Genomic DNA, 13,374 nt, shown 5'->3' on the forward strand with positions numbered 1-13,374 from the left:
GAAGGACATTTTCGTAACCTGCTTTCGAAACTAGACAAGGAATTAGCTAATTTACCCGCTTCAAGGGCTGCCGCTGTAATTTTATGGCCTTCCAGACGCATACAGCAGCCAACTGGGGAATTAAATTTCCTGCTTCTTTTGCACCATAGGACTTGAGGGGTGCTGCAATCTCTTCAGCGTTGCGCAAACGTTTTCTTCATGACAGTTGCACCCTCCGAATTTTACTCTGGTTTACGTGCCATGCTGCTGTTAACTACTGATACTAACTGTCTTAATTCTTAGTATCAACAGAACATCAGCAATCATTTCTTGCCTTACCTACTCGGGATATTCATTTCGTGCTTTGAACTAAATGCTCAAAGCAGGCCCTCCAGACTTCCAACCAGTTCTTACAAAAAAACTTCGACGACCGACCCATTCGTTTGGTGGCAGATTATTCAGTGAAGCTACGTCGTTTCATTTGGGTTGCACACACTCTCGAAACAAACAGTCCTAAGCACTTGTCACGGGCTGTGAATGAGAAATCCCAAATGTCCATGTGAATGCCTGAGATGCCTCGATTCTGCCTCTCGCTGTCCAAGGGCTTTGTAAAAATCTTGCTGACCAAGATGCTCTGCTTTGCAATCTGCTTCGACGCTTTTTGAATGGCTCCAATCTGCCGCCATGCAATGGGGGAGTTGGCGACATGATGAACTCAGCTGCTTGCCTGTTTGCTGCATCCTTCCACTCCCTTCATCTACAGTGTACTGGAGTTGGCAGCCAGTGGGCTGCCGCTCTTGCTATTGCCGAGTTTCACTCACGCTATGGAACGCCTCGTGCTATGGAACCTTCTCACCGCTCCCTCTCTCTCCCTATTGTGATTTCTGTTCATTAATATTTCCCACTTAACTCTTTCGGGACCGCCGGAAAAAGTGATGAAAAAGAGAGGTCTCGGTACAAATTTTTTATTACATAAAGCAAAGGCACCATCCTGCCTTAGCATATACCAAAATGCAGCTAATTATATGCTCTTTGACATAGAATATCAAGTTTTACTTCAATGCTCACGACAGAACCATGAAAAAATCTGAAAGTAAGAACTTCGTGAAAAAACTAAAGAAAAAGATAGAAAAAAGCGCAAATATAAAAACATTAAAAAAGAATAAAATCATTTCAGGATAAGCAAAATCCAACACAATGCTTTGTTTATTTATCGCGAAAGTTTGATGCGGCTAGGTGTAACTGGTTTTTTGTTTTGTGTGTGATCTCTTTGGCACTAAGGCCTTGGCTACGTCGTCGCCCAGGTACACGCCTGGCTCTCGACTCGGTGAAAACTTGATCTGTTTCTGCGCTGGTGGCAGGATATCACCACCATAGGTAGTTAACACCCTAGCGAACAAATATAAACCAGCCAGAACATATTTCGAGCGCACAAACCTACTCCAGAGCCAATTGAAACTAAAACTGACACCAGAAACCTCACTCAAGCTGAAATCAGATCTCTAAAGCCGCATTCCGACTCTTCACTGCCACTCTGATCGTTAAAATCAACAGTAGAAGGCGAAGACATGCGAGACGAGACGAGGCAGATTTCTTATCGCGCTCACGCGAGTATGACGCCATGTTTGTTTACATTCGAAACCACTGCCCGTCAGAATAAAATATCTGATGTGTTGCCGCCTGGCGATAAAAAAAGAAACTTCACAGAACTGAAAACTCCAGTTTTCAAACTATCTCCTAGATGTCACTAGGTGTTCCATCGAGCGAAAATTTGTATTCTGCAGGCTCGCGAAACCATCGATCATATGTGATCGATGGCCTATGGAGCGGTCCCGCAAGAGTTACGGTACTCCTCTGGGAACACATGCAGGGCATGCATACGTGGGCTAGAGATAAACAGCTTCGCTACAAAAAATACCGACCAGCGCGACACAGTCAAAAGAAAGTACAAACTCTCAAAGGGTGAAATTTTGTACTTGAACAAGTCGCGATGTATTTAGAAATATAGCACTTTGATATCTCACATTACATTTTCAGTTCAATAGTTCTGTCGAAAAATGCTTTACTAAGATACCCCCTTCCTCCCCCCCCAAGAAGGGTGTTTTCCCTGCGGTACAGAAGAGTTAACACAATTTCCAATGTGCCTAAATCTAATTGCTCTATTCCTATGAATAAGAAAGTTAGTGCCAATCCCGACATCCCCCCTAGGTACTCCTTCAAAGGGACACTGAAGACAAAACCGAAGTTCAATCTAAATAGATAAGATTTGCATCCACAGATAACGATGATGCCAGACTCTGGGGCAGTACCTTGAAAATAAGCGCGTAAATAATAAAAAAAATTAAGCTATCAGTCGCCCAGCAGAGATGACTGCAGCACCGGCCGAGTGGATGTGCCAAGAGTCACGTGACAAACAACTGAACGAGAACCGCGCACACAAGCTCTCAAAGAAGTACGCAAAATCTTTCTTTGCTGTTAACTTTTATAGGTCATAAACAATTACAAATGTACAGGTACAATTCAAGACGTGCCGATGTTTGCAAGCTGTCAAGCCGTGGCGCGGGTGGCAGTAGCAACGGTTATCGCAGGTTTGGCGCAGTCACACGCCTGTTATCTCCTTGTTTACATCAAGGCGGCAAGTAGTGCACGTAGCACTGTCTGTCCGAATGAAGTTTTTCACCCAAGCTGGCGGCCGAAGCTTTGTGTGTGGGTTGTGGTCGCATTTGCTTCGTGATGAAATTCGACGGCATGCTCCTGCGGGTGGTCTGTTCTTACACCCGCTGCAGTGGCTAGGAGGGCTAAGGCATTGTGCTGCTGAGCCCAGTGACACGGGTTTGATTTCCGGCCGCGGCGGCTGCTTCTCTGATGGAAGTGAAAAGCAAAAACGCCCGCGTGTTCGAGATTTCGCCGCACGTTACAGTTCCCCAGGTAGTCGAAATGAATCCACAGCCTTCCACTAAGGTGCGCCTCATAACCTGCGTAATTTCGGCGTGTTAGTCCCCATAATCAATCAATCACAATTCCGACATAGCTTACTATGTCGGAATTAACACTAGTGACCATTCAACCCTGCACCGGGTATGTAAAGTGCGCACGTTTTTTTTTTAAATCCTCGGCTTGCGCCGGAGTCACAGAGCAAGAGCAAGACAGGAGGGTAAACGTGGCTTCTTAGCGTGGCCAGATAATGTCACATGCGCTCGTCATAGGTTAAGCTAGCAGCATCTGCCGCGGATGAAGAAAGTGCGCGGCTACGCGATCGCCATTTCACTGCGCAGCTATCATTTGTGGCCGCTATCATTTTGTCCATCGGGTGCCGCTACCCTCTCCTTCACCGTTGCAGCGACGAAGCTTTGCAGTTCGCCTTGGTTTTTATTGTAGCCTTGTCTGGTCGCTTGCCCACGCTTGCTGCAATGGGCCGTTTCTACTCCTATATATTCTTGCTCCGTGGACGGAATGAAGTGACTTGTTCGTCCCATGAATCGCAAGAAGCGAGTGCCACCCTTATGATGAACAGGAGGCATCGATCGCCTGTAATTTAATGCTTCGGCCGCAAAGCGCTTGCCGTGGCAATGTGTTTGTTCGAAACCATTTCTTGGTGGTCTTGAACTTAAATAAAATGTGTGCGTCAATCTGGGCGTTGTGCACCGCTATGCTTCCACCACAGTGTGTGCATTGGTAAAATGATATTTGGTAAAATGAAAGTCCTGTACGTTGACAAATGGCAACACCCAAGCTGGCTCAGTTAGTAGCTTCAACTTCATTGGTGTGATTACTAACCCCGAGTCTGAACAGCCACCATGTTATCACTAACAGTCTGCAAGGCTTATTATCATTCACGTCATCTATAAAATGATTCTGACAAAAAGCAAGGGGATCTAGGCTCAGTTCTTTTTCTCTTCTTTTTCCCAAACAAGGAAACTCAAAGTAGCTTCGAGGAGAAAAATAAATTTACAGTGCAAAACCTTCGCCATGCGCTGTGACTAAATCTGAGACACTCTTGGATAAAAGCAGATTTTTTTCCCAATGTTCCTTTTGCCTCTTTCTCATTTTATCTTGCAAACGAAACCCAGAGTACATGTTTAACACCAACTATGACCCAGAAGAGACCAACAATTTTCATTTTACCAATTAAATAAGTAGACGCAATGTGGTGCAGTGATTTTGTGCAAAAATCTTTCCCTTCGCGACAACACTTTGTGGTTTCCAAAGCCTTGCTGCAGCACAAGAAAAGGCAAATTTGGAAGCTACACTCATTCCCTTTCACAATAAAGGGGAGGGCTGCAGAAAAAGATGTCATTCTCTGCACAGCCTTCGTATTCTAATACTGCACTATTTAGGTGGTCACGCTGGTCCTCTGGCTCACAGCACTCACAGTAGGAGGCCACTCTCAATCCTAGTGAGAGGAGTTGTCCCGTAACTGAATGCTTTGCTCGGTTTCGGAGCAGCAGGCGACTGTGCGCCATGACATGGCCACTAGCGCCCTCCGCAGCTGTGGGAGAAGAATACTGGGCCTCCTCGACTTACCAGCCCTGAATGGTCTGCGGGCAGTCCAAGGACCGCTTTTGGACGAGAAGTGCCATTGGAATACATGGAAAAATTGAGCACCGGATCAAGTCCCGGACAGGGCACGGAAGGCTAGGGGACTGATAAAAAAGGAGGCCCACTACTTGTGCCAATAGGGCTACGGTGCCATTTTCAAACAGGTGTAAACGCGTTACCAGCAGCCAGCCGGGCCGCCGAGAGATGTTTAGGCTTAGCATGACAGCAGATATTTGATGGTCGCTTTCATAAGGGGCCTGAATGACGATTTGTACCGCCACTTTATGCCATATTATCGGCTCATTTTGCGAATGTGGAACTCTGTCTGCACCGCGTGGGTTACATCTGCGACTGTGTCAGTGTGTCCGTTATGTGCGCGGCAAGTTTCCGCATGAAAAGTAAAAAAACACCGCGCCAGACTAAACACTTCGATGACAACCACCTGGCTAGGCCTCCGTGCAATGGCAGCAAAGCTACCGGAATCGTCCAACTTGGTGGCCTGCGGGTGACAAGTGCAGTGGCCTGTGTCACGTGACAGCTTGCCTCCACATTTTGGAGGTGATCTCGCTTCCGGATCGCGCCCGCCAGATCTTCCCTCCAGATCTCTAACTATGAAGTCAGAGCAGTCGAAGACTCAAGTCAGAGGACGACACTCTGAGATGACCAACTGAACATACTTTGAGCGCTCAATTTCAACCACCCCAACGTGCAGCTGGTTTTCAGAGTACTCTAAAGTGCTCTAAAGCGACTGGAGTGCTCTAAAGCGACCACCCGAACACAGCATCACCTAACTTCCCTCCTTCCTGAAAGCATTGCCGTTGCAATGCATGGGTCGTTGGTCACACGCCAATCCAAACTTACCATCGCCTTTTGCACACGCCGTCTTGCTGACACGGCACTTGAGGACAACCGTCTTGAAGGAGAAGTTCGCGCCTTGGTGCCTCGCGGAGAAGTGGTTAACCAGGGAGGGCTTGTTGAGGCAGCTGTACGAACACTGGGTGCAGAACAACTCGGACACCTGCGTGCTGCGCACTGGCGCTGGTGACACCTCCTCCGAAGCCCCTGCACATTGTATGCGAGAAAGTTCAGTGATTACTGAAAAGCAGCTGGAAGGCGCAACTTTTCAAAGTGCTGGGTTTACGTATTTTGGTGTAACTTTGCTCCTAAGAAAGAGAGAGGGAGACAGGATCACTTTACTGTAATTTTGATCAATCCGATGAATTAAGCAATGCCAACTAAGGGCAAAGAGCATCAAGAAAATTACCAATTTAAAGAAAACGTGGTGTCTAGTGTAACTAAAACTGGGCCGTTAAAGTATAAGGCAGATGGTTTAAAAGCAAGTAAAAGCGCTGGTGTATAGGGCCAGGTTATGAATACGTGTGATACAAAATGAGCTGCGAAAATCTAATTTCTGATAAATAGTTGTAAATGCACTTCAGAGGAATCACGAGACTGCCAGATTAAAAGAATGTAGTCTGTAAAGTTGCGGGAAGTGCTTGCGTCATGTTGCATCGAGTGCCTTACATTGAATTAAGAAGTGGGTTACAGACAGGCGTTCTCCGCACCTGCTACACAGGGTATTGAAGAACCAGTGAGCAGGTGGGAGGGCGTCGCATGTGCGTGGCCCATCAGTGATCTAGCTAAGGCAAATTCGGTGAATCGGTTGTGCGAGTCAGTTATGTATCGTCCCAAGTGTGGTTTCGTTGCACATAGTAAATTGCTGTCTGTTTGTATGTCCCACTCTTGTTGCCATAGGCGGTGAAGTGTCCATCGTAAATACGGGTTCATGTCCTCATCCAATGAGTTCATCTGATCTTTGTGAAGGTACAAGCATTTTATGCATTGCACCAGTAGTTCTCAAGTAACCCACAGTGTCACTTCAGGACATGATGTATGGACGAGTGAATCACTGACTCGTGAATAACTGCAGAAGCAAGTTGTGCCTCGCGGTTGAAGTTGTCCACGCACTGGTTGTGCGGCTCATTCACACAGTACGGTGGTGGTCAGAAGAGCAAACCTAATAGCATGCACGAGAAGTGACAACTGGGATAGTTGGTATTGCATTTGGGGCATCTTGATGGTAGCGCACTTAAACAGGGACACTAAGAAAGGAGACGACAAACCTAAAGGGAGTGTGGTGCTTTAGCGTGCCTTCAATTCATTTACGTGAAAGTGAGGTTGAATTTTTAAATCGCTAGCATCACGAACTTGATGGCAGCCATAATGTATAACAGACACTGCTGCACAGTAAACCCCACATCTCGCTATTACATTTCTCACTATTACGCTCCTTGCTATTACGTTTTCCTGCCTAGTACATTTTAATGGTGTGGTCCCGCTAAAACGTCCATAGACATCCATGTTTTTGGTCCAATTTATTATGTTGTCACATCGCAACATTCCTGCTTTAGACATTGTGATTACAGCGCTGAAATATTTTTAAAAACGTAGCTAAAGAGATGAAACAGAGTGGGGAAAAAATTAACAATAAAAGGAAGAACGGCGCGGTCTCCAATCAGCTCTGTTGGTGTGCTGCTGGGATTGTACTCGTGATCGCGCGTGTATGCACTGTTGTACCTATTTTCTTCTAGACATTCACCTTGTGTTTGACTTTGTCTGCCTTCGCCATGGCCACCGATGGTGTCAAGAAAACAGAAAACCCTCTTTCTTGCTTCAAGACAAACCTGACGTTCTGCGGGTAGTCGACAAGGAACTGACACGGAATAGCACATCAATAGTGAAAGAGTTCGGACTGCCACTAGTGTTGAACTCAGTTGAACTTGGCATTGCGAAAAGGCATGTGAGCCACTTTGGCGATAAGGACAAACCACAAGGCTATCCATAAATAAATGGAGAAGGGCATTATTTTGTAACAGGCCTCGAAGAAGTGCAAAACTTGTATCACTGATTTTTTTTATCCCTTGCAATGCAAAGTAAACCCATTTTGAGTTTAAAGGTCTTTTACAAATGTTTAACAAGCATGTTTTTGGGGTACTGCTGGCATGTTAGCGTAACACAGTCCCCAGCCAATACAATTTTATTTCACGGTCACGCGAATAATGTTTAAGCAGGGCTGTCTACTGTACTACAAACGGTTACAGGCAAATGTGCCGGGCTAGTTAGTCAACAGTGCAAACTAGACCTTTCAATCTAGGACATGTCTTCCTTTCTGCATTCCAGCCAAGCCTGTGTTGCTCAACAGATTGCACCCAATGTTTTCCATTAAGTTGACACTATACACGCATGTCAGCATTCTTTTGCCTATCAGAGAAGTTCACTGTGTACCCACCCATTCTGACAAATAACGGTGCATTCGAGTGTTGACTGATCACGGGGTTTAACATGATAAAGCAACACCTGGGCTACGATTAATTCAATTTGATGGATTGTAGGCGATGAGGAGTGCCGTAGTGGATTAATTTTGACCACCCGAAATCTCATACACGCGGGCGTTTTTGCATTCCGCCCAAATCAGAAAAACGGCCGCCGCGGCCGGGAATCGAAACCACGTCCTCGTGCTCAGCCGCAAAACGCCTCAGCCACTGAATCACCACGGCCAGAGCATTCGAATGCAAGGCTTTAATCGGGACGTCACCTGCTCTACGGCCTAACCAACTTTGTCACACTAAACAGTCAGGTTCGGCGTGTCCTACCGCAGAGGCCTTCAGAAAAGCACGGATAAACGATGGTGCACCCACCTTCTTGTGAAGAGGGGCAGTCCTCGATCCTGGTGAGCACCACCATGGGGATGGGGCGAGACATCTTGCTCTCGAGGGAGTTCTCCGAGACCCAGATGTCTTCCCACTGGCCCCCGGGGTTGGCCGACGTGCCCTTGGGAGTCCAGTTGCCTGCCTCCAGCTTGTAGTACAACAGCGGGGACGCCGCTGCCACTGCAGTCGCGGGGGAACCACCCTCGACAGCCGCGCTTGAAGAGGAAGAAGAAGAAGAGGCATGCACCGTCCTCCAGGAATTCCTTGGACGGCCCCAGAGACTGCGACGGAGCTTTTGGCTGCCACCCACTTGGCTCCTCCTGGGCACGTAGTCTTCGTCCGTCTCTGAGAATGAAGAATGTGCAGCCATCCATTTTTGGTTTTAGATTTCGTGCCGAAAGCTTGGAAGAAAATCCTTCGATTCCGAGGTCAGTCACGCTCAGCTTAAAGGGGTCGTGAAGACAAAATACAAGTTTGAATAATCAAAAGACTGCTCCGTCCCGGCAACAATGGTGCCACTCCTATTGCAAACTTCAAACAAATAATGGAGATGTTAAAGCAGTAGTGACACGAAATTTCAAAGCTGAGATAACGATGTAAAGTGCTTCCTTTTTATCAGGTGATATCTCCCAGCAAGTTTCAACAGTAGCCATTCAGTATAACATATTTTAAATCCATTCTAATCTCTGCCTGTACGAGAAAGCCCAGAGCAGGCCAGCATGACATCATCTGCTACTTGCACCAAACTGCCGATGTCGGGGCTTCCGTGACGCAGCCGACGTGCAGGCTGCGGTTGGTGCACGCTGCTACATTGTGTGTACACGTCATGGTTTTAGGACTGGTGTCATGCTGGCTGGGCGTGCAGGGATGGCGAAGACCTCGGCCGGTCTGGGTGAGTGCATGCGCGCACCCAGACCGGCAGCGGTGCGACAAAAATGGTGACGCCTGTCATGGCGGCTGCTCGGCGTTCGTTTTGTCGAAACCGAAACTGACACAAATAAACGACGCTGTAAATGATTGTTTACGCTGCAATCGACCGTCTAATGCGCCATTCTATGATTAGTGGGGGGCCCCCATAGAAGCGAAAAAAAAAACCGTAACATGAAAATTTTGTGCCAGTGCTCCTTTAAGAAAAACAAATGAAGCAGTGGCCCCAGCAACGTTGCGGCGACGTTTCTGTGATGTCCCAGGATCTTGTTTGTGCGACCGGCGGCCCCTGACCAAAGCCACCACGAAGAAACACGACTGCGTGACTGTAATGGGGCCCCTATTTATATCCGTCTGACTGCATCACCTGGATGTTAATGAGCAGTTAACACGCTGATAACTGTGCCGACTGTCGTGGTTCGGGTGTTTCACCTGGCGATCCATACACACATTCCCCAACAAGAAAAGAGCATTCGGAAGTGTCGTTTGCTTCCCACCATCCCACAGGCTCCAGACAGCCGAGTTTGCCGGGCGAGCGCAACGCCAGCTGCAGCACACCTGCAGAACTCTGGGTTGGTCCAGCCACACCACCGACTGCCTTCAGCACCCGTGAACGTATACACGCAAAAACGTAATAACATTGTTTGCGTGCACATCTAGTATAAATACTGCGGTGAAGTCATGCATAAATGTTATTGAAAGGGGAAACCGCCAAATGAAACAGGGCGCTGATAGAATGCTGTCGCCGTGCTGCCTAGGCATAGGTTGACACGACTGGGAAGCATGTGTTCAAGGCTTCGCGTTTTCCCACGATATCTTCTCTTCTTTTTCTTTCTTTTTTTTTCTTTTGCAGATACGAAGCCATGGTTACTGCACCTTGAAAAGCCCACAGTAAACAAGTGGATTGCACGCTGCCACGATGTACGAGCAACCTGTTAGCATGCTGGTTCATCACCACCACCACCACCACCACCCTATCTACGCCCACTGCAGGGCAAAGGCCTTGCCCATTATTCTCCAATCAACCTGGTCCTGTGCTGACTGCGTCCAATTTATCCCCACAAACTTCTTGATCTCATCTGCCCATCTTCCTTACTGGCAGGGGGCGGCAGAAAGTAAGATGGGCAGATGAGGTCAAGAAGTTTGCGGGGATAAATTGGACGCAGTCAGCACAAGAACGGGATAACTGCGCACTAAATTTGAGATCAAAACAAGGGCGCTAAAACACGGTTATTACGGCATAGTTTATAGTTTATCACCTAGCAGTTCTACTCTGCTTCATGCAATATTTTGTATCTTATATCGCCGTATTAAATGCATGGGGTAGACTCTTCACGCGTTGAGGTTCTGAAATGTTTTTGTCAGCAATTGGACAGTGTAATATCATTGTCTTTCTGGCAAAAGAAACCCTGAAATTGTTGTCTAATCTATTGAAAAACTGAGAAAAATACAGGTAAGACATGCAGCAATAAAAGTTGTAAATATATGAACGCAGGACAAAATTTTCACGTTCGAACTCCATTTTTTCCCGTGACTTTGTTGCAAATGTGTAGACGGTAATAGAAGCGCTACAATTTTTTTTTAACAGAGGTCTCACGCTGAACCCGTTAGCATAGAGAGAAATAAATCATCGAACATGAATATTCTGTAATTTATTCCGATATGGCTATCAGATGTTCCGCTGACCCCTCCGCTCATCCCCTCCTCTCCCAATAAAGTTCTTTGATAGCCTTCTCGTGAAGAGTTCCTTTTTTCGGGGCGTGTTTTTAAACAGCTGGTGTGCTGGGTTACAAGGTTACCTGCAAGCCTGTAAAGTTTCTTGGCGGAGGTATGGTGGCTAGAAGGACGTTGTGAAAACACGAGCCCCCTACACCGGCGAGGCCAGGCATGGCAACGGCGGTCTGCTGCTCGAGACATCTCGGTAACAATGCATGCGCTGCCGCGTGACGGCACGAAATACCAGCATGCTGCTGAACACGGCGCGGCTGAGCTGATGCTGACACCTCTCCTTCTAGAGGGTGCAACCCAGACTGAAAGCTATCCACTTTCTCCTATTCGTAGGGCTGGAAAGGGGGATATTATCTATCTTGCATTGCTCTTGCAGAACCAAACAACGATACACGAAAAGCAGATAACACGTTGGGCCTGATACACCCTTGTAATATTTTCCCGATTTTATACATAAATTAAAAATCGGCATTGAATTTTCAGCCCTTGAGACTTCGTATTCGATTGTATGTCCTGCTATACACAGGAAAATGTGAATTTGATACTTTTACGTGTATGAAGCACCTCATTTGGATCAAAGACCCATGTGGTCCAGTTGGTAGTCTGGAGTCGCAAATGTATTCTAATGAACGGAGCACCTTGCGTGGAGACATCGTGCAATGTCTGATGTAATTGCAAACAAAACCTCCTCCTCTTTTGTGGACTCGAGAAATATAAGTGACTTTTTCTTTTGAAGTAAAACATGAAGACCTCGAGAAAGTTTCAGGCAGGCTGCACAAGCGTTTCTTTTCTGGGCGTCACGCCCATACGGCCTTTATCTGCCTTTCCGGCCTTTATCTGCCTTCCAACATATCGTATTGAATCCAACCCTGCTATGGAGTGGCAGTACCCCTCGACGTTATGCTCACTGCATCAAAGTGTGCACTTACCGTACTTTGAGCTTGGCTTTTTTGCCTTCAGGTGCCACAAGAGGCCGGGTGAAGATGTCTGGCTCTTCTTGGGGACGAAATCTGCATGGACAGCAAAGCAGTGGTCAATAGAGGCAATAGAGAAACTGGAATGTCTTTAAAGTAACCAGTGTGCAAGATTGGCGGGCGAGTTTGTTTTGTAATGACGAATACAGTGCAGCAAAGACGACGACGAAAGGTAAGCACACAGCAGGGCGAGTGCCGACGTTTAACCAAGTTTTATCACAGAAAATGTGTCCTTCCTTAAACGAGGTTACATCAATAAATGAGCGTATTTAAAATCTTTTTCTTGACCAAATCGCTGCTCCGCTTGCACCCAATCTTTACACAAAGGTGGCCCATTTCATGGTCTATTTTGTTTAACAACAACAGCACTCACCTGCATATTCAGAGAAAAAAAAGATTTTTGCCTACAGAAAAATCACATCACATCACTTTATTTCCTTAAAGACCCCTCGATGGGGTATATTACATAAGGCGTGGGTTAAAAAGATAAAAAATATTTTATTGCCCCAAGTTTTTCATTGTGAAAGATAAGTAGGCAGCTGGCCCAAAAATGTTGATGGGCAGGAAATGGTGACGGAGTCGTGAGGAAGGTCATTCCAGTCCTTTGTAGTCAGTAAAAAAGAAGGGCATAGAAAAAGTGGTCGTTCTAATATGTGGTCTGGCGACTTGAAGTGGATGACTAGTGCGGCGGGATCTGCGGGCTCTGCCCAACTTGGAGCGACGGAGCCACCTGCTATACGTAGAGCAAAACGCGCAATCGGGGTTCACGGTAGGAAGGAGTCAAATCGAATGACAGTACATCAGAAAACCTCTTTTGTCACAAGTTTGTGATTGTTTCAAGTCCTTCATGTCACCTTTCTTATGGATTCGGATGATGGTCGCATTCTTCCAAGATTCCGGTACACTCGCCGTCATTAGGCATTGTGTATACAGGTTTGCCAGTTTTTCTAGTACAATTTGCCAGCCATCCCTCAAGAGGTCTGCTGTTATCTGATTTTCACCAGGTGCTTTTTTCCCCTTGCATTTCTTCTGAAGCCTCCTTAACTTCTTCTGTCATTACTGGTGGGATGTCTATCTCCTCTGAACTACTTTCTCTTTCAGCATTATCCTGGATGTCCCGGCTACTGTACAGATCCCTATAGAACTCCTCGGCTACTGTAACTATTTTATCCCTATTTCTGATGACATTGTCCTGCTTGTCTTTAAGTGCATTCACCTGATTTTTCTTCATGCCTAGACACCTCTTTGCTGCTTTCAGGCTACCTCCGTTCTTTACAGTGTATTCGATCCTCTCCATATTATACTTCCGTATGTCAGCTGCCTTACGCTTATTGATAAACTTCGAAAGCTCCGCTAGTTCTATTCTGTCAGCTGGGGTGGAGATTGTCATGCTTTGCTGTTTCTTAATTAAATCTTTTGTCTCCTGGGAAAGTTCACCAGTATCCTGTCTAGTGATCGTACCTCCGACTTCTACTGCGCACTCCGTGATAATGCGTATAAGAGTGTCGCTGGCTTCC

At 46.6% G+C, this 13,374-nt stretch overlaps 1 protein-coding gene across 2 annotated transcripts in view; it reads right to left on the minus strand.

The window, feature by feature from the left end:
* Nucleotides 1–13,374, minus strand: part of LOC144179574 (uncharacterized) — a 59,036-nt gene that overhangs the window by 10,885 nt on the left and 34,777 nt on the right. For both annotated transcript variants that reach the window (XM_077707980.1, XM_077707982.1), the window contains exons 5-7: nucleotides 11,813–11,893; nucleotides 8,217–8,573; nucleotides 5,380–5,580 (exon numbers count right to left, since the gene is read on the minus strand). In XM_077707980.1, coding sequence (XP_077564106.1) covers nucleotides 5,380–5,580; nucleotides 8,217–8,573; nucleotides 11,813–11,893 — 639 coding nt within the window. The remainder of the gene's footprint in view (nucleotides 1–5,379; nucleotides 5,581–8,216; nucleotides 8,574–11,812; nucleotides 11,894–13,374) is intronic.

Source organism: Haemaphysalis longicornis, unplaced genomic scaffold (genome assembly GCF_048455015.1).
Source record: "Haemaphysalis longicornis isolate Haplotype H1 unplaced genomic scaffold, Haemaphysalis longicornis Haplotype H1 scaffold_4, whole genome shotgun sequence".
NCBI classification, from domain to species: domain Eukaryota; kingdom Metazoa; phylum Arthropoda; class Arachnida; order Ixodida; family Ixodidae; genus Haemaphysalis; species Haemaphysalis longicornis.